Raw genomic sequence first — 22,995 nt, 5'->3', positions numbered from 1 at the left:
AAAGAAAGAAAGAAAGAAAGAAAGAAAGAAAGAAAGAAAGAAAGAAAAAGAAAAAGAAAGGACTAACATTAATGTTTATTTGGGTGTATAAATACACAATTTTTCAGGCCATCTAGTGTAATCCTTTCATTTGATGCGTGAAACTAGGTTCAGACTTGCCCTAAGCAACAAGTCAGTTAGAATTGAGCAAGTCCCAGAAATGCTAAAAGCCATGACTTGATGTTTTTCCTCCTCCCTTCACTACTACTCTCGTGCCCCAACACTTTCCTCCTCTTCTGCCCAAGTTGTCTCTTGCTATCCCCAAAATAATTCTTTCTAATACTTCTTGATAACTTCTGGAGCATCTTAGAATCCTTATAGTTTGGAAACTTGGCCGATTATACATCTCAAATCTCACTTTCTAAACCCTCTCTTCCATCCTCATTGCAAAAGCACGGTGGCTCATATTGTTTGAGACTGTTGTTATATATATGCCATGCATACCTTTTTTCATTAAACAAAATGTCACTGTAGTCTTTTCCTTTGCCTATAATTTAGATTGCATTTGTTTATTTCCCCACAATGTACTGTAATATGTAACACTCCGTGAAGTTAATTTGTGATAGGGATCAAACATAAACTCCAGAGCAGAATGTTGCCCAGCTAACACCTTTGTCTCCGTCTCAAAAATTATTCCTGAAAACTTACTTGAATTTTACTTCAGTCTGAGAAAAAAAAATCCGATTTGACTTTTGTGGTTTTCTATATTTGTTATATTAGCTTTTCTCATCTTCTCTAGATTTAGGGACTCGTAACAGAATTGGTGGTTTAAACTTAAAGATAACTTTATTGTTTTAATATGGTGGCTTCTAAACAGTGTTAAGTAACAGAGAAAATCTTATTAAATTAAATCGGCAAATAAAAGCATCAACTAAAATTACCGTAATTTAAAAGGTGCAAAATAGGGGCACCTGGGTGGCTCAGTCAGTTAGGCATCTGGCTTCGGTTCAGGTCACGATCTCACAGTTCGTGAGTTCAAGCCCTACATTGGGCTCTGTGCTCACAGCTCAGAGCCTGGAGCCTGCTTCAGATTCTGTGTTTCCCTCTCTCTGCCCCTCCCCTCACTCTCTCTCTCTCTCAAAAATAAATAAATATTAAAAATAAATAAATAAAAATAAAAACAATAAAAATAAAAGTGCTGGTGTAGATCACTATGCCACATTAGACTTAACATACTTATTATTTAGACATGTATTAAGTTATTATAGATATTTTATGGCAAAGTGGCCAAAATTCCCTCTAAAGGAGATTGAGACCTAGGCTTATTAAGGCTTCCGCTAAAATAATTATTTTAAAAAGGTTATCCACTTTGCACTGTGAACCCAAGACCCAAGAAAATGTCTTATTCGTCACTATTTCAGAAGTTCATTATGAGTGGTATATAATCGGTGCTTAATGCCAGCAGACAATTCTTCATGAGTCTCCATTTCTGCATGCCTTATGACAGCTTTCTTTCCAGACTATCTTTTCAAGGACCTGTGTATAGCTAACACCCTGGGAAGATACAGATAGTGTTTTTCCCTGTGCTAGAGGCTACTATGCTACTCTGGACTCACAGGGTATGGACCACATTGATTCAACTGATGGGGTTTGGACATGGTTCACTGTGGAGGAAGGAGCTGAAGTTATCTTGTGGTGGGGCTCTTTAGGTTAATTCAGTGTACTATTGCTGCTTCTATATCTGAATTGTTGAGTAGAAGTTGATATATCACACGTTTTACTTTTGTATCCCATAAGTGCCAGAGACAATTATCCCAATAGGGGAAGAGTTGCAGGTAGAGAAATGTTAGTGTGACAAACTCTTAACTTGACATCTCTTGGATGACTATTGGGTCTATCCTCTGATGTCCAAAGCTTTCATTATATAGATGATATCCTGTTGGTTGTCATGTCAGAATGGTATGTGAATTATATCTCAATAAAAAAAAAAAAAAGTCTTAGTTTCAACTGTCCTGATAATAGTGAATTATCACACCTCTGCCAGCAGGACTTGACCAAGAAATCTGAACAAAATTCTGGAGATAGCATTCAGGGATTAGTTAGTCAAGTAATTTCTTGGGACTATGGAAGAAATATACTGCTCAATCTCTCCACTGGCCAAACAAACAAACAAACAAAAAACAACAATAACAAAAAAAAACCCCTATTATCTCTTCAGCTTTTTACCACAAAAAAGTAGGTCCAATATCTTATTGGGCCCCTTCAGAACTAGAAACAATACAAGATTCTGTGACTGATGATATTATCAATTGGACCCTCTGGCCTCCACCTAGAGGCATCCCTTGTGGCTTTGGGTTTGTGGCCTTTCTAACACAGATACCAGGTATATTCCCATTAAAAAAAGCTCCTGCTGGACTCCTTTAGAAACTAAATGATTGACCGTTGGAGGCCTTGTGACTCTCTGACCTAATAGTTCTGGTTTGGGGTGAAACAGCTCAGATTCAATGACTAACAAGGTGAAAGGTCTTCCAAAGCCTCACTTGTCAAAAGAAATAGCCATCCTGGCCTCAGTGGAATCCTGGCTTTGACATGAAAAAGTAGCAGCTATAATCCTCAGGGAAACATTACCTCAACTCAATGGCCTGAACCAGAGCTACTGGCTTGGAGCTACTGGCTTGGATTAAATTCACCCAGGTTCCCCTATTGGTCTGGTTCAGGGATGGTTCAGATAAGCTGAAACCCAAATGACACTTGGGTTGTGGCCAACAGTCCACAGTTTGGTCTGCCACGTGGAAAACTACAGACCGGCTGACTACAGACAACCTGTTTTGGGTCCTCACACAGGAAAATCAAATCACAGTTGTTTACAGGTTACTGTTTTGATTACTCTTATGGATGTCCAATGTAAAGTCCCATCCCCTGATGAGATGACTGGAATCAAATCACCGATTAGGCTTCATTCTATGTTTGAGGCTATTCATGCATGCTAGACTTGTGACTTCTACAAACAGTTTTTTTAAGTTTATTTATTTTGAGAGAGAGAGAGAGAGAGAGAGAGAGAGAGAAGGGGAGGGACAGAGAGAGAGAGAGAGAGAGAGAGAGAGAGAGAATCCCAAGCAGGTTCCACACTATCAGTGCAAAGCTTGATGCAGGGCTCTAATTAACAAACTGTGGGATCATGACCTGAGCTGAAATCAAGAGTCAGATGCTTAACTGACTGAGCCACCCAGGTGCCCCATTACTTCTACTAAATTTACCCCTTCATCTATGGTGAAAGAGGTAACATTGCATGGATCCTTGCCCCTGTCTGCTATTGAAAAATTGACTACATTAAACTTTCAATACCCTACTGTTGATATCTTTTCAGGTTGCCAGGTGACTTTGGCCATATTAACTGCGGGCCTTGAAATTTGTCTGTATAATTTTACGGTTTTCTGGACCATTGGAGACTGACAGGTACTGCCTTTTATCACAAAAGCTACTCAACAATGAGCTGAGAGTCTGACTCCACCAGTCTTACTTCCTTCCATTCAAACACGCTGATAAGGCAGTTAATGTGACTGTCCCCAGAAAAGGATCATACCCTTGCAGCTACTTCCTAGGCAATGAGTAGGAAAAACTGTACCGAGGTTAAGACAGACCTGCTTTGACAACTCAGGATTCTGTCCTGACAATTCCTGGGCATGATGCATATTCCTCTTCCCTAACAGTGAGTCCCAGACCAGCATGATTGGCACATCCTCATCTTCACGGCACAGCCTGGCCACAGGAGATTTAAGGTATACAAATTTAATCCTGGCTAAGTTTTCTAAAAATGCATTTATTCCTCTTGTCCTAAACCTTCCACACAAAAGGTCTAGGTGTGAATGGAGAATGATTAGGAAAAAAAAAAAGTGAGGTTGCAGTTACTGCAATGGGACACTTGAATTTTGAGGGGGTGGAGGATAACCACCACCCAGCATCTTTGAAATGAACACCTTACATTCTGAGAGGTAGAGGAAAGGGGGGGCATGGATAATTTTTTGTCCCTCAGAACTACCCCTGAAGCCTTCTTCCACAAGAAAATGTGCTGTATGGCCCTTCCAAGTGGCTGCAAAAACCTTAAATTTAACTTATTGCTGGGTCTGCCATTCCTTTCCAGAAGGCTGTGACCACAGTGTGATAGTGATTCCCCTTAACATTCCGGAGAAGTTGATCAGGATATCAAGGGATAGCCCCAGAACCTGTACCACCTGTACCACTAGACGTTTCCCTATACCCATTCTCAGTCATCCCATGGGATGGACAAATGCCACCTGGAAGGTGTTCTGGTCATAAATCATCTTCAAATGTTTAAGAAAACACCACTAGAAATCATTCAAGTCAGTTTTGACTCACTGGCCAGGGTTGTTTTAGATGGCAGAATTTAAACTTCTTCCTTGAGGCCCAAGAGTCTGTGCAGTAGCTAATACTTCCAGCTGTACCTGGATTAAAGCCCCTAGTGGCAGTCAGTACAGAAACTTAAAGAGAAAATACCTGGGCTATTGATAGTAACCTTAATAAATGCATTATGAGGATAACCCAATGGATTTTATCCTGGCTCCTGTCCGATTTTTCGGGGGGACCTACTAGAGTGGGTCTTATGGGAAAATTTGCCATGTATACACAAGGACTACATATTATTGGGAGACAATTTTTTTTATAGGTTTCTAACATTTCTGCCTAACGTACAAGAGTTGTTGTTCTGGACTATCTTTTCAAAGATGTTACTATAGCTAATAGACTCAGAAGATGGAGATAATCGTATAGTGTTTCCCTCTACGGCAGAAGGAAAAATTTCTTTGCTGTCTGGTATAATTAAGATAATCATTTCCTCTGGATCATGGAGTGGAAAGGTTTGGTAGTAGCCCTTTTTAAAATATAAGGTTTCCTAGGCTTGGGATTCCTAGGGGGGAATTCTTTGGATTCCTCCCTGTGCAACTTGGGGGCAAAGGGGAACAGATAGGAGCACTAAGCTCCTCCTGCCTGATGTGACAAGTAATAAATGTCTTATTTCTTCTGCCAGCATACAGACATTCTGATACAGGGACTCCATGGTCATTTAATCATGACATCTTAAGTTGTAAGATGATTTTCCAATAAAGTGGTGACACTGTTTGATGCATTCACTGAATCCTCAGTCCCCATGTCTCTATCTCTGCCTGTTCATTTTAGGTAATTTCCACACTGCACTTGCCAGTCATTGATACCTTCTTATTAAGTGACTAGTCATGATCTTTTCAGCAGCTGTAATGCAGTAGTTAAAAGTTTGTTGTTCTTTATTCCTAGACTGCTACTTAATGGTTGTTAACTCATTGGAAAGGAAAATAGTAAAGAAATAAGTATTAATTTGTAAATGTTTTCATATTCTATATATTAAATGCCTAAGGTGAAATAAGCAATTAGCAAAGAAGAGAAAGAAAAGGAGAAAAGACACATGTACCCTCTGCAATTTGGCATCGATGTTCAGAAGTATAGAAAAAGAAAATACTATGTAACTCATGGAAAGTGGTTGATACTACATTGTCACTCAAACCTATAATTCATTAGCCATCACAGTACTTTCATAGCCTGTTATGATACTCATTACTGTTAAGTAATGAGCATAAATAATCCTAAAGACTCAAGAGAAGCATTTAATTTCCCAAATTGTACAATAAAGTCATTACATATTACTAACTTCCTAGAAGATGAATGGTAAGAAGTTTTGATGCCAAGCTTTTCAAATGGCTAACTTTGAGATCTTTTCTATTAATGATTTATATGTTTAGTTTTCAACGTTTTTTTTTTTTTATTTATTTTTGGGACAGAGAGAGACAGAGCATGAACGGGGGAGGGGCAGAGAGAGAGGGAGACACAGAATCGGAAACAGGCTCCAGGCTCCGAGCCATCAGCCCAGAGCCTGACGCGGGGCTCGAACTCACGGACCGCGAGATCGTGACCTGGCTGAAGTCGGTCGCTTAACCGACTGCGCCACCCAGGCGCCCCTATATGTTTAGTTTTCAAAAAAAGGGACATCTTTCTTAATTTCAAAAAAATAATAAAATAAAGCAGTGCCAATGAAAAAGAGGTAAAAATGTATTTTTATAGCATTCTATATATTTATGTATTTACTCACTGTTTATCACTTCAAGTTAAATGTAAGCTCTGTGAGGTTAGGGATCTTACCTGTTTTCTTCATTGTGGTGAGAACAATGCCTGAAATATTTAAGATAACCACAGACTTGAAATACTCATTTATAAAAATTTCGTTCTGTCCATTTCATTCTGGCATAGCTTTAATTAGAATTAAAATTATCCTGAGAACATCTATAATTATTACATTTAAAAAGGAGCTGAAGGCACTCAAGGGTAATCAAAGCATCCAGGACTTAAAAAGCCAAGATCCTGGAAAGTAGAGTGTCATGCTGATATGAATCCTATATTTCCCTCCACATTTTCCCTCAGGAAAATTCTTAATTTTATTAACAGGAAAAAGAAGCCAAGCAGAAATATGAAGTTTCTTGTAGCAGTTTCACTGGAATGAGGACACAGAAGTTGAAGTGCAGGGATGCCAAGGTAGTTAGGATTGGACTAAGATCCTCAAGAGGAAAGAGCCACAGAAATGTGAGCTCAAAGTAATGTATAAAATTCCCCTTCATGTGTTTTCCAACTCCATGTAGAATATGTGTAGGAGAGACACCTAGAATCAAAGGGGAATAGGAATACCTGGAGTACTAAAAAGCTAAGAAGGAACTTCTTCAGTCACTGGATGCTGTGAAGAAGGGGGTTAGAATCAAGGGACAAACAAGGTGAGGGTAACCTGGTAAATATGTCACTCTTAGTTGAGACACCATATTAGCTCAGCCCCCAAGAGAAACCAGAAAAATACCAGTCAATAAAGCTTGAAAATAAGCCTCAAAGAAACTCTTCCATACAATATCTGCCTGCAAGATTCAAATTAAATCCTCTTTAGAGAAAGAAAACACCTTTCGGGCTCTTCACACTTTTTTCATTCATGTCTGATACTTAATCAAAGATTGAATGCCAAAAAGGAGAACTAACTCAAAATACAAGAGATAAACAGTCAATAGAAATAAACCTACAAGTGATCCAGATGTTGCAATTAACCGAGAAAATTTTGAAAATACCATACTTTGCATATTCAAGAAAATATAGAAGATGATAGAAAACTTCAACATGTAACTAGAACTTACAATAAATAAGTAGAAATTCTAAAACTATAAAAAAATGGAATAACTAAAATTAAGAATTCAAAATATAGGCTACAAATTCTTAGGTAACTCAAGAGAGACAATTAGTGAACTACAAGATAGGTCAGTAAAAAACATGCAAATTAAAACACAGAAGCACACACACACACAAAAATAGATGACAATTCAAAACAGAGGTGAAAAGTCTAATGTGAAATGATGAGAAATTCTAACATATACATTTTTGGGAGCACTTTACCTCAAAGAAGAGAAATAATGAAAAAGATTAAATGTTTGAAGTACTTGGCCAATAAATTTCCAAAACTGGTTAAAAGACATAAACCACAGATTCAAGAAGCCATTCAACCTCCTTACTACAAACAGAGTAAATACAAAGAAAATCACACCTTTGCTGAAAAACAAACACAGAAAATGAACCTTAAAAGTAGTCCAGGAGTGGAAGGATATCTTCAGAGAAGAAAATTAAGATTTAGTACTGACTTTTCAACGGAGTCTATGAAAGCCAGAAGCTAATGAAATAACATCTTTAAACACAAAAACTTTACCTAGATTTCTATGCCTAGAGAAGATATCCTTCAAGTTTTAAAGTAAAAGAAGTGTTCAAATGATAAAAAACGCATCTAAAGTTAAATAATTACTAAAACAAATCCTTCAGGGAAGGAAAATAAATGCAGATGGAAGCATGTTAATGCAGGAAAAAATGAAGTACATGGAAAAACATAACCACAAACCAACAAGCTAATGAAGGGGGGAAAAGGAAAACAAACAAAAACTTGATTCATGCAAGAGAGGGCAATAAAAACCTAAGAAAATATACATAGAATACATACGACAAACAAAAAACTAATACAAAGATGGTATTGATAAATCTAATTATATTCTATAAAAAATATTAAAATAATTTGAATATGTTAATGAAATACTATCAGAATGGAATATAAAAATAAGCAAAACCTAATTATAGTCTCTTATGAGATAATAATTTTAAATATAAAACACAGAAATGTTAAATGGGAATGGTTAGAAAAATATCTATTACTATAAAATTACCAGCCAAAAGAAAGTTGTTGTAGGTATGAAATATCAGAGGAAGTAGCCACTAAGGCATTTGGTTAAAGAGGGAACCTAGAGTTAAACAAGGGAATTTTATTATGATGAAATGGTCAATGATACAATCACTTCCTATACAAAATGTGATGCCCTAATAATGTAGCTTCAAAGTATGAGGCAAAATTTGACAGAACTCTAAGTTCATTTAGAGAAACCCACAATCATAGTAAGAGATTTTAGCATTCTTCGGTCAATAACAGAATTCTTCCTCCCAAAGTCACTGAGGACTCAGAAGATTTTTAAAACCACATTAATAAACTTGAAATAACTGTGATCTTAGTAACAATATACTTAAAATTCTTTTCAAATGCTCATGGAACATTTCCCCAAATATATTATATGCTGAGACACATTTTTAAGAAACAAATAAAATCAATATTACATCAAACTCTTTCAGAAAACAAAACAGAGGAAACATTTCCCAATGAAATGTATATGGCCAACATAACTGTGACACCAAAATCTAAATTAACAGTTTTATAAAAGAGAAAATTTATACATCCAAGTTCTTCTTGAATATAAATGCAAAAATTCTAAACAAATACTAGTAAACCAAATTCAGAGATAATAAAAAAGATAATACATTACAGCTAAGTTGGTTTATTCTAAGAATATAAGAGTTAAAGTTTGAAAATCACTGTTATACGCATAAAAAGTATTTGATAAAATCGAACTCATATATAAAATCATCATCATCATCATCATCATCATCATCATCATCATATTAGCCTCTTGGAATGGTAAAAATATGTTAAGGAAGGTAACTTCCTTAATCAAATATAGAGTTTCTACAAGAAACCTATATTAAAACTCTTACTTAGTGGTGGAATACTGAAAGCTTTCACCCAAAGACCAGAAGCCAGAAAATGATGAAAACTAATATCACCACTATTCAACATTTTACCAGAAATAGTAAATCAAAAACAAACAAATGCACAAACAAAACAAATAAAAGGCATAAGAATTGGAAAAAAAATTGTAATTGTTCTCAGATGACATGATGTGTATACAGAATACCAAAGACCTGAGAGATAACCTACTAAAATTAATAAGTGATTTTAACAAAGTGGCTGAATATACGGTCAATATACAAAAATATAATATCAGAAAATATCTGATAAATCTAACCAAAAATGTAAAAGACCTCTATGATGAAACCTACAAAGCATTTTTACAGAGATTTTTAATGGCTTACATAAATTGTGGGATAGTCTATGTTCATGGATTTTAAAAAGTAAAAGACTAAAAAATATTATTTCTCCCAAGTTGATTTATAGATTCATTTGACCCAAGAAGAACATGACCCCTCCTTCACACTATAAACAAAAATTAATTCCAGGTGCATCTAGATTTAAATGCTGAAAGCTATAAAGTTTCTAGAATATCTTAATGATCTAGGAGTAAGCAAAGATTTCTCATATATCACAACAATTAAATTTTTTATTTGAAATTAGAAACATTCTGTTCATTCAAATTAACCATAAAGACAGTGAAAAGGTAAGCCACAGAGGTTAGAATATTTGCAAGGGAAAAGAGAGTAGTATTCAGAACATATATAGAACTTCTACAAATCAATAAGAAGAAAAGATATACAACCCAATGAAAAAATACACAAACACTTGATCATATCACAAAAGTGAATATCTAAATAGCCAATAAGCATTTTAAAAGGTATTCAAAATTATTAATTATGACAAATGAAAATTAAAACAACAATAGCTATACCACCACACACCTACTGGAATGGAAGAAAAAGACATGAAAATACAAAGTGTTGTGAAGATAGAGCTCCTCTAAAACACCCATATTCTTCTGATAGGGCTATGAACTGATATAATCACTTTGGAATACCATTAGGCACTATCAACTAAACGCAGGTGAATGTTAAGGCCCAGAAATTCTCTTCCTAAAAGAAATGTGACTATGTACATCAGAAGACATGCACAAGAATGTTCGTAGCATTTAGCTTTAATAGGCAATACTATAATTAACAACAAATATCTTCCAATAGTAGAATAGATTACTATTCAAAGTGTATGTATTCAAATAAAAAAATGGTGTGTTCAAATAATAGATTTAAAAAGTAGCGTACTCAAATAATAGATAAAAAGTGGGTATTTTCTTTTTATTTATTTAATTAATTGATTAATTAATTTATTTATTGAGAGAGAGAGAGAGAGAGAGAGAGAGAGAGAGAGCATGTGCACACCTGTGTGTGCACAAGCCAAGGAGGAGCAGAGAGGGAGAGAGAGAATCCCAAGCAGGTTCCGCACTGTCAGGACAGTGCCCAACCCTAGGCTCAATCCAACAAATTAGGAGATCATGACCTGAGCTGAAATCCAGAGTTGGACACTTAACTAACTGACTGAGCCATCCAAGTGCACCAAAAAGTGGGTATTTTCAAGATTGGTATATATACAACTATACTCAACAACATAGATAAATCTTATGGACATAATATTACATGAAATAATAAGATGACATACTGTATGATTCCACTTATAGGAAGTTCAAAATAGGGAAAACTAAACTATGATGATGGAGGTATGAATACTACAGAGGCATGAGGAAGTCTGGAGATGTTCATATGTTTTACATCTTCATCGGAGTGGTGTTTATGTGGGTGTAACTGTCTAGAGAAGAGGAAACAGAGCGAGTAAAACTAATGTAAAAGGCTAGTGCTCTGTATGATAAAACAGTGCTCGATTTGGTTGGAGCATTTGGAAGTCACAGAAGTGGTATAGATGTCTTTACACTTTGGTACCTTACTGTGGACTCTTACATTAACAATATAGAGGGTGTTCTCATTTTGCGAGGCAACAAAGAACTACAAAAGACTGTTGAGCAGGGCATACATAAGCTCAGAGTTGTATTTAATGAAGGATAACTGATAAACAAAACATTGTGCAAATCATTTTGTTAAAGAGTACGCACAAACTCTTGTTAATATTCTCGGAGCACAGTCACATACTGTACATGCTTGTAGAGTAAATAAAGAGGATATTAAGAAATCAGAAGCATACCTTTTCAAGTGTTGTTTAAAATAATCTATGACATAGTGTTAGGAGGATAAAAATCTTAAAAACTGATTTAGCTCCAAAACAGTATACTAAACATTTTTAAGACCTATATTTATACGTTGTGGTTGGTACTTACTTCATCAAATGTAAAATCCTCCAAATTTATTTCTTCATATTCTTCTTCAGATTCTTCATTCTTAATAGCCTCTAAAGCTGTTGTCAGTTTCTTTCGCAAAAGGAAGCCCTTCCAAACTGCCTAAACAAAAATTTAAAGCATGTTATACAAGGTTATAGATCAAACTACAAACCAGATTCTCTGTGTTATCCCATTAGGAAGATAAAACATCTAAGCCCTTAGTTTAATGGCTCAATAATCTGTTTTTTGAACTTTATGTGACACTTAAAACTGTAAGATAAATTAAACAACTGCATGTGTCTAAAGTTCTGAATCTCAGGAGACTTTCCTTGTGGTAAGCAGAAAAGAATCTTTAAAACTCCCTCAACTGCACATGTAGGTCAACCAATCAATTATCTGACAATTCCTCCAGGACTCATTCTAAACTAAGAAGAAAGAGATACAAAGGAAAACCAATTTTTCTCATTTTCAAATAATTGTGTATAAAATAAACTAACACACATTTAGGAAAATTTCAACATATACAAATGGCCATATTAGAAAGGTATAATCTTTTCCCATAACTATTAACTAATTTCATTTTAAAATAAACTAAGCACATAAAAATAGAATTAAAATCATTCAGATTCCTTAATAATCTCGGAGTTGAGAAAGCTTTCCTAACTATAACTCCAAGAACTCTGTAGCTTTTAAATAAGTACTTTTATATACTACTAGGGAGTGAGCTCTAAGATCCATTAAGTATAAAAAAAAACAAGATAGAAACAAGTGTATATTGTATGCTGCCATTTTTATGCAACTTTGCATATAAATATACAATAAATACATAAATTATATAAACATATACACTCAAATATATTCATATATGTATATGTGGTTGTTAATATTTACAAATAAAAGTTATGAAATTAATTTTAAAAATCATTAAGTATAGAGGCAGAAAATAGGATGCAAGATATAGCAACAGAAACCAGACTTCTCTGAATATACCTTTCTTAGATTTGACTTTGGAACTGTGCACATGCATAAAATAACTATAAAACAAACAAATATGAAATAAAAAGGAAGTCCTGAAGAGATACAAAAATATATTTTATGCTGGGGGCATATACACATGGAAGTTATTTAAAGTGACTTTAAAATATATTTATTCCTAGTCAAATATACTCAAAAGACAAATTTAACTACAGAAGATACCTTAAATATGTTTTCAATAATCATATTGTTAGTAATAATATTGGTATTGTTATCATGGAAAATCTATATATGGAGAACTGGAATATATGGACAATAGCCAGAACATACATGACAATAGAAGTCACTCATAACCTCTGCAGCAACTAGCCTTGAAAGCCAAACCACAACCTCGGCAACAAGTAGCCAAGAATGGTCCAGATTTTGTCAATGACTGTCAGCCTCCCTACTTTTGTTCCTACTTCCAACTCAGGATCAACCAAAGCTAGCCAAATAAGCTTCCCAACCAATCACATAATATGTCCTACTTTCTAGCTGCCCGCTTTAATACCTTCCCCCTGCCCAAACCCTCCAATTAGACCATACCTGAAGATCTTTTTTTTCTCTCTCTCTTTCTCCACTAAAGGTTTCCTACTCTCCCCCCTGCCTTTGAGACTATGCCAAAGGCAACTGAGAGTGGCTGAGTCCCTTGCTATAGCAGTCTCTGAATAAATAGCCTGTTTTTTTTTATTTGTATGGTCCTTATTTATTTTCACTAAGTATGTGCATGTGTACACAGACACAAACACAGATACGCACACACACACACACACACACACACACACACACACACAGAAAGGAGAGTGAAAAGGAGGAAAAAAATAAAGAACAATTATGTTAATATTATTGGGAACCAGAAATTTCCATAGAAGAAAAAAGATGCAAATATAAAATCGAATAAGTAAAAATCCTGTAGTCCTAAATTTAATATTAAAATATCAGTATGAACCCATGGTATACTTTTTCTTAAAAATATGTATTTGTAAGCTCCGTACAATGAAAAAACATCTAGAAACCATGACCATACCAGTAACAACAACACCTCTAAGATCCTAATTCACTCCTAAACCCAGGCTGGGTTTCTAAATATTATCCCCATTAAAGGAACCAAAGATCTTTGGTGCAATGTCTGAATCTAGGCCTGGCACAAAATGTATGCAAAATGAACCTGAAACATAATGGCACATTAGAAAGCAAGGGAAGTTTTTAAAAACTACTGAATTGTGTCACAAAAGCTAATTTGAAGCTAACCTGGCCAAATGAGGGACAATTTGAGCATCAGTAAGAGTAAAATTGCAATGGAATTAAACATCATATATTTAAAAATTTTATGTGTATATTATGATAGAACACATTATGGTGACCTCTGAAGGATACTGGGAAACCTTATTAATCTAAAACTTGGTAAAAAAGCATCAAGAATTTAACCTGCCTTTCCAGCGAATTGCACCTCAAGGTAAACTACATAGTCAATTAAACAAAGTTTCTCTCTATAGACATTTTTTTTTGTTTAAAAATGAAGAAATTACACATAGAGTATCAATATTTTGCAAACTATTTACAAGAATTGACCTAGGCAATTATTATCAATGGTCACTAATATTCCTAAAAGAGAGGCAACTAGACATTATGTGCTTCTTCACTGTAATACATACAACCACTTAGAGGTATTCATTTTTTAAACTTTTTTTAAAAATGTTTATTCATTTTTGAGAAAGAGAGAGAGCACGAGCAGAGGAGGGGCAGAGAGAGAGGGAGACACAGAAACCGAAGCAGGTTCCATCCAGGCTTTGAGCTGTCAGCACAGAGCCCAATGTGGGGCTCAAACTCATGAACCTTGAGATCATGACCTGAGCTGAAGTCAGACACTTCACTGACTGAGCCACCCAGGCACCCCTGAAGTATTCTTGATAAAAAACAAAACAAAACAAAACAAAACCCAAATAATAGCAAATTTTATAACTTTCAGCTTACAGAAAAAGAAGGAACCAAGAAACATGTATGTGATGCTATGGGGATACATTTGGCAAAACTCAGAAAGCAGAAAACTACAGGAGAAAAGACCTAGTTTCCTTAATAAACTGTAAGGAAAAAAGAGAGAGGGTTACTATGTATTTAAAAGACTTTTAAGTATTATTTAAACCAAAGGCAAAGTGATGACTTTATTTGTATTTTGATTAAGAAAAATCTGTAAACAAACATTGATAAAACAATATAAATTTGAATATTGATTTGATATTTGGTGATATTGAAAAATAAGTTTCAATTTTTGGTTGGTAATGTAGTTCTACTTAAAGCAATAGGTCTTATAGAAATTCATACTGAAATATTTACAAAAGAAATGGTATCTGGAATTTGTTTCAAATAATCTAGTGATGAGTGGGGAGAGGTGGGTTGGTTACAGAAGATATCAAGGTGACATGGAGACCTAGGGAAAACAGGGTATAAAGGGAAACTTAAATCCAGGCTTTCAATAATAAGGATCAGCTCACTGTGGTTCACAACGGATCCAGCCCAACTCATCAGGGACAGGACTTCTCCAAAGCTCTAGAGTACAATATACAGTGTGTGTCTTTCTGGTGTGATATATATAGATACTTTCCTCCAGCCACCTCTGATCAGTTTATGAGAAATAAAGGTATTATAGATGTCCAGATTCATCTTCTAGCTTATTTGTTTCTGTCAAGATCTTAACTTTTCCCCAGTAATCCATCTACAATTAATTCATGTTTCTCACATATTCAAATTAATTCCCTGGCCAAGAAATTGTATCTATTTTCCCTCCAACTCCCATCAACTCCCATTCCCAAAACATACTATACACTTGTTCTCTCCTAAAGGATTACTTTGTAATCATCTGGCAAACAACGAGAGGGTGAGAAAGACCATGGGGCAAAACGTTAACATAAGGTGATTCAGGTATCCAGACCTTGCTAGCTCTGTAATCCTGACAGACAGCTGTCAAGGATGCCTCAAAACCTGTCTTCATTTCAGCCAACCAGAAAGGGAAAAGAATATGAAGGGATATCTGTGCAATGTTTAATGATCCAGACATGGAGGTGGTGTACATGTCTTTCATGTACAATGTATTGACTAGAACTCAGAAAAAGAGCCATACTAAAGTGCAGGAGAAGGTGGGATATCTAGTCTGGCTGTATGCTTGGAAGAAGGGGAGAATGTGAGTTTTAGTGAGCAGAGAGCAGCCTCTACCACATCCATCATAAAATGTTCATTTTCCTCCTTCTAAAGCCCAGGCTCTTTCTATTGCTTTGTGCTCTGCTTTCTAGAATGGTAAGTCAGTCTAGAATTCATACTAATACGAATGCTGTAAGTAACCAGATGACTGTATGCAAGAGAAGAGAAAATGAAACTGAGATCACTTCAGGTGATTTTAAATACCATGGTGTACAATAAAAGAGACTTGCTCTAAGCTGCAAAGGCTGAATTATGCTTACTTTTGTCATGATACACAGAAGCTCAACAAAAGGACATTCATCAGAGATATCAGTCCCTGAACTAGACTGTTTCACAAAGTGATAAACTTCTGTTTCTTCACTGAACAGAATGAAGCAAAAGTTTCAGATCCATGTACCATCAATGCTGAACAAAGTATTCCTTATCAACTGATGACAGGAGGGAGTTTGGTCTGCATGATATATTCATTTCTCATGTTGCAAAATAATATTTTGAGATAGTAACTGAGGTTCTTTCTTTTCCTCAGAGTTTTCTTGAATCCATTGAATCCCCCCCACTCCCACCACCATTCAGGCATTAGTAATGTCTATGCATTGCCCTTAGGAATACAGTTCAGACAAATTAAGTCAACTGAAATACTGAATATATTTATTAGAACCATAGCAAAGATAATGTTGAAAACTATGGCTTTTGTAGTAAAAGCCAGCAACTTAATTTTGAGGCTATTCCTCTAGTTGGTTATTCCAATACCTTGGAGGCATCCATGACTCCTTACGCTCTCTTACATACCACACCCCCATGAACTGATATTATCAGCTCTACCTTCAAAATAAACCAACATATATTCTGGCCTGTGATTTTCTTACTGCTTCTACTGCAACACTCTGGCCTCATGCTACCATTATCCCTTGTCTGAATTACTGTAATATCCCCTGATTTTGCTGCTTCTACCCCTGCCTTCCTACAGTATAATCACAACATAAAGGAAACTTGATCATGTGAGCCTACTGCTCAGGTTCCTATATCTTCCCATGTCATTCAGATGACAAGCCAAAGTCTTTACACTGACTTATGATTTGTAAGTGTTACCCTTCCCCCCTCCATCACTGTCCAGTCACCCTGGCTTCTTGTTGCTCTTTATAAACACTGCAGTATCCTCCTAAATCAGTGCCTTTGATCAGATATTCCACTGTCTGGAGTATTCTTCCCCCAGATAGCCAATGGCTTAATCTGTCACTGTAATGTCACGTTTTCTGGCCTTCCATTTCCATCATATCTAAAATGATAAACTTTCCCTTGATACTCCTGTCCTGTTTATCCTGCTTTATTTTTCCTCTTCGTACTTATCACTATCTAACATATTTATTTACTAACTGCACATCCCAACAGAATATAAGCTAGTAAGATTTTTGTGCCAAGAAATATTTGTTGAAAGAATGGATAAAGGGAAAAACTAATTTTTTGGTTACTCTCTTTCAATTCGGTACCATTATGTATTTATTTAGTTTATTTAGTTTATGTATTTATTTAGCATTATTTAGTTTTATGTATTTATTTAGTTTATTTCATATTTATGTATTTTTTTAGTTCTGCCTCTTCCACTAGAATGTAAATTCCATGAGGGCAGAGAACTTATACAGTTTGTTTATAGTTATGGTTCCTAAGCCCATAATAGTGCTTGACAAATAGTAGATTCTAAAAAATATTTGATGAATAAATAAATAATAGGATGAATGTGATTAGGTTGAACTTCACTTCAAAATCTGATCTTGGTGAGGTTGAATCAAGTCTATTCAATACTTGCTCCCTGAATTTCTCATTAAAACGTGTATTTGAAGAACTTTAACAATTATTTTAGATTTTTAAACATGCTTCTAAAAACAGCTCTAGATTAGGCCAAGTGAGAGTTGCTATGGCTAATCAAATGTTACCAAATGTGGCAAATGGCATATCTGATCAGAAGCTTTAAATATGATTGTGTGGCTCAGTTTGGCCCTTGGTCATGAGAAATGTATTTCTAAATTATAGGCTACTCTTTCACCCTAGATACTAAGCACAGGCACAGCCAACCTATGGCCTACATGTCACCTAACTAAGTAAGAAGCAAATCCAGTAGCTGTAAATCACTGACATCCGTGGGTTGTCCATTATATAGAATTACTCAGTGAAAGATGACAACTACATCTCTCAGGACTATTTCACCAAAAGATTAAAGCTAACCTGAATAAGAATAGCAGCCTTTTCCCTCTGTTCTTGGATATTCACGGTGTTTTCCCTTTTTTCTTCCTTTAAAATAGTTTTATTCTTGATGCAGTCATTGGGTTGGAATGTCAGGGGTTCTACTGCAGCAGTATGTAGCCTTGTAGAGAAATTAATCTGTCTGCGTACCATGTAACCACGCCAGTGTGCCTGGATTACCAAAGCTGCCATACTATTCAGAAGAGGAAAGAAAACATGGTTAGAACCCATAAAAACAGTTGTAGGTAAGAGGTCCTCATAAACTGTATGTATAAACATGAACTGCATCAAGTATTATTTTGAAATAAGAACATCTTTTGTTTAACAATAGGCACATAGGTAAAAATGGTACGGAAAACCTTCAAATCTGAAGAAGAGAAACGGGCCAGTAATTTAGAGAGGGATGTGAGGACTAGGGGGTTTTTGTTTGTTTCTTTTAAGGAGGAAAATAATACCAAGATTTTTGTATGATAACGGAGTATGTTGATCAAGTAGAAAGGGGGGAAAGTGATGATGTTGCAAAAAGGGACAATGCAGGAGCCTATGCTGAGTTGCAACAGAGGATGTGATCTTCTTCACAGTGGAGAGACTAGCCTTGGACAGAAGGGAGGGCCCCCTCCACTGTAAGAGAAAGGACCCGTGAGGTTATTACTAGCTGCACTTCCCTCCCTGCCCATGACAAATATTAAATCATGACAAACCCAGTAGTAAATTCTAACATTTTCCCAGCCTACATCTATTTGACAATTTCAGGCACTGAATCAATCAATGCTGTGTTTTATCCACACCCCCCTAGGCTGCCCAGCAATATTAGCAAAATTTGAATAACAATGATAGTAAGTGGGTTCTCAGTGTGCTTCACCTTTTAACTCTTCCTAATTGGATAAATTTCCCTTTTTCCACACAGATTATTGCAGGAATATTATCAAGGTACTGAGTATAGTCAAAATACTAATTATTCTGTCTTAAGTGCTCTTTAAATTCCAGAGTTTAGTTTAAAAGGCACATGAAGGAGAAGTGATTCTTGCATATATCCCTTGCATTAAAACAGTTTTCAGTAATTTTATAATTATTGGCAATTCAAATGAAATTTTCTCCTTCCTCATACTAGTAAGTTTAAGGCAAAGTGGAATTGAGTCATAAACTCTGCCAGACAAGATCACACATTGTTTTTTCTCATAGTAGTATATTTGTGGGAAATTAGGAATGATGTAACCATTTTTATCATTATTTTGCTTTATTATCACTATTGTTATCATCATCATAATTTCACTTAAACCCTGTAGAAGACTTCAATCTATTTTGCTATGAATAGAAAGTTAAAGTTAATGGATAAAACTTCTGACCTAAGATAAACTACTTGAACTCCACATGCTTAGAAAAAATAATCACATTCCAACAAATCATGTCCTTCTGTAGGGTAAACAGAACTATAAATTTTGCAATGGATTTAATTTGTATTCAGTTGTTCAATTATCAATTCATTCTTTCTTCTTTTGAACAGAAACAAGTTAGGAAGTTTTTAAAGCACTATAATTGGTATTTTGGCTGATAAATAATCTGAAAATGTATTTATCATTTATAACTGGTAAAAAGTGAAAGGCTTGTAAGAAAACTCATTTAAGCTCAGACAGCATCTTGTATTTTTCTACAAATGCATACAAGTTTCACCGACTGTAACTGTAAATTTCTTCTAAAGCTCACCAGTCATTGAGTGCCTGAATTCCTCAGCCCAACATCATCAAAATTTCCCAAGGGAAACAACAACAGTGAGGGATATTTTCCTCAGTTACACTAACACAAGGACTGTTTTTTACTACACTGAAAGCAGGTAAACATGATGACTTTGGGGCTTCCTGAATGTAAGTTTCCATGTTGAGAAAAACAGCTTGTATCAGAGGTGCCTACCATCATCACCATCACCATCATTATCTTTTTTTTTTTTTTTGGCAAAAATCATAATGATAAAATGCCCTTAGCATAAGAACACATGTAAATCATACTTAGGAAATATCTACACAACTGACAGTGAATCTTCCTGAAACACTGAATGGTGAGGTTCAGTAAATGGGTACATTTTCTTTTCTCGTTATTCTTTAGCTCCTTGGCTTGTCTATATTTTCAGTTCGCAATCCTTCCTTATTATCATCATTTAGTTATTTTATTGATAACAGATTAAGAAGTTCTACATGTTGTTTATATGAAATTACAATAGGCAGGGTCTGGAGTGTTTGGAGTTGATGGGGTTCAGAATATGCTACCTCAAAATATGGCATCCTGGTATACTAAATATTTTAAGCTGTAGGAATTTGAGAAACAGCATGTCCAGGAAGGACTTTTTGACCTTCACCAGAAGCAGGCCATAAGACCCTCCTGTGAGAGGTGTCCTTCATGTACCTAGAGAAAAGAAGCATTCTCATCTGAAGATGGATGACAAGAAGAATCTGAATCAACAGGCCTTGCTAAATTTACCCCAGTTTACTACACTTAGCTTATACCCTTTGCCCTAATTATATTTTCCACAACCTTCTATTCTTTGTCAAACTCTATATGAAATTGCTCAGGTTTAACTATTTCTTCAGGTCTTATTTCTTTAGGAAGACTTCCATGTCATGTGAAACATATTAAATACATTTTTATGCTTTTCTCTTATTAATTTACCTTTTATTTCAGGGATACCAGCTGAGAACTTAGAAGGGTGGAAGTAAAAGATGATATTTTTCCTCCCTTACAGAGCAAAAGTAATTGATTAAATAAACTGATGAAATATAAAGGAGGAAATATTAGAGCCACTTTCAAGAAAATTAAAAAAATTTTTGCACAAGGAATACATCTTAGTTTTAGCATATCAAACTTTTTAATATAGCTTTCAGAAAAGAAATCACCATTCACACTGACAACTTCTGAAAGAATAAAGACTGGGAAAAATAAGGTCAGCTACTGTGATTTTCTGCATTCTGCCCTATTCAGCACCTGTTATTTTAGGAAAAGCTAAATTTAACCATTTTTTAATTTTGTTGGCTTGACAGTGAGGCCAACAGTAAAAAAAGAAAAAAGTTGACAAGCTGAAGTAATATTTATCTTTTCTGGTTCGATAGAAAAATTAAAGCCATTAGCTTTTTAAAGTATTTAAAAGTTGGCAAACCATAAAACAGACTCTTAACTATTAAGAACAGGAGGTGGGTGGGGGGATGGGTTAAATGGGTGATGTATACTAAGGAGGGTACTTGTATGATGAACACTAGGTGTTGTATATAAGTGATGAATCACTAAATCCTACACTTGAAACTAATATACTGTATGTTAACTGGAATTTAAATAAAAACTTGAAAGAGAAAAATTAAAAATTAAAGTATTTAATAGTTGGAAGAGGTTTATGTGAGTAATATCAAAGAATATTGGCATACTTTATAGGTTGTTATGCCAACAAAAATTATAGCACATGCATTCAAATACTTGCATAGATGCTTATTAAATTATTCTGAGATCAAGAAGCAAAGACATAGTACATGAAAAGGTATACTTTTAAAAATGAAATTACCTGATTATTCAGCAAGTTTTCTTTATATTATTTTTAGAATAGCAGAGTGTTTTATTTTTTCTTAAAAATTCATTTTAATTGTTTAAAGATTAGAAAGCAGAAAGAATAATTTTACATGTACTTATTTTCAATGAAATACTAGTCAACTAAATCAGAACCTGCCAAAATTCAAATTCATACGTACTATAATTAATAATTTGTACACATCATAAAAACATAATTAAAGGAATTCATATGAAATACAATAGTGATTTAAATCCTTTACCAAAACATGGACGAATACTATCAATAAAAAATACAAAATATACAATGTAAAGAAAAACGGTGTATTAAGTCTTACATTTTATTACGATGTCCAATATTTTGGCAATTCCTCAGCAGAGAACTTGTCATTACTGTTTCCACAAATGGGATTCTTTTAGTGGGGATACTGTTTAATTTGCTGTCTTCTCTCTTCTGGTCTGCTATTTCTCCCTGATTTCTTCCTTCCGTATCTTCACATAAAGAGGATTTGGTTGATGTAGAATGACTAGAGTCAGAATTCATCCATTTCTCAGAAATATCTGGTGATTCCAGTTTATACCTGTCTGCACAAGACTGGAGAACTCTATTTTGCAGGATGCTATCACTATCTGTAGCTAAATGATTTTGCTGGACTTCTGATTCTTCTCTCTGGGTGATGCGTGCATCCCCGTGTTCATGTGCATATCGGCATTCATTACTAAGTGTCATTAATTTCTTAAAATAATGGCAGAGATTTTCTGCAGCATCCAGGGTGACCAAATTTCTAAACAAATAAAGAAGACATTTAATAAGAACTATATAACCAATATTAAAACTTATATAGGTTTTGGAAATTTCCCTTGTGTGGTTTGACATGAAAATTAAGCTTTACTACAATATTCATTAAAAACTTATTTCTGGTTGTTTATATAGAAATTGATCTCATTTCTAACAAAATTTGAAAATATTTGTTTAGCTAATTTAGATCCGTCAATCCAGACAAAATGTCTGGAAGTTTTAGAACCATTTTTATTCTAGGTATTTTTGGTACAATTGAATGAGAAAAATCCATGCTTTTACTACCATAAACATGAGAGATCATGGCTGCCTAAATTTGGAGAAGTTATTTATGAAACAAAGTTAAAAGTACTTTCTACATTGACTCTTGCCATGCAAAATATTTGTATTGGACTTTTAAACAAAGAATTTATATTATGGGAAAGTTTTATTCCCCTTTTTCTCTGGAAAAACAATCCATTGCAAAGAGAATTCAAATACTTTAAGATATAAATGGTGGTGATTCTCTTAAACAATTGTTGAATTTTTATCTTATGGAGGCTATCTATGGCTTATGTAATTAATCAAACTTTCTGTTTGCCAGATTTGAGGATCTCAGTAGCAAATGTAAAGAACTTTGCACTTGTATGAGCCTTTTTCTTGGCTACACTTTATTTACCTCCCATTATTTTTTTTTTAATTTTACTTACTCCAACTGTATATTTTCTAACTATATTTAATATATAGCCA

The 22,995-nt window shown here is 34.8% G+C and overlaps 1 protein-coding gene across 6 annotated transcripts in view; it reads right to left on the bottom strand.

Annotated features, from left to right (window-relative positions):
* Positions 1–22,995, bottom strand: part of LRRIQ1 (leucine rich repeats and IQ motif containing 1) — a 210,475-nt gene that overhangs the window by 105,059 nt on the left and 82,421 nt on the right. For all 6 annotated transcript variants that reach the window (XM_049626027.1, XM_049626022.1, XM_049626023.1 and 3 more), the window contains 3 exons: positions 21,806–22,252; positions 17,907–18,117; positions 11,478–11,597 (listed from right to left, as the gene is read on the bottom strand). In XM_049626027.1, the coding sequence (XP_049481984.1) occupies positions 11,478–11,597; positions 17,907–18,117; positions 21,806–22,252 (778 nt within the window). The remainder of the gene's footprint in view (positions 1–11,477; positions 11,598–17,906; positions 18,118–21,805; positions 22,253–22,995) is intronic.

The sequence above is a fragment of the Panthera uncia genome, chromosome B4 (genome assembly GCF_023721935.1).
Source record: "Panthera uncia isolate 11264 chromosome B4, Puncia_PCG_1.0, whole genome shotgun sequence".
In the NCBI taxonomy this organism is placed as follows: domain Eukaryota; kingdom Metazoa; phylum Chordata; class Mammalia; order Carnivora; family Felidae; genus Panthera; species Panthera uncia.
The sequence above is the reverse complement of the archived record's forward strand: the minus strand, read 5'-3'. Positions and strand labels throughout refer to the sequence as shown.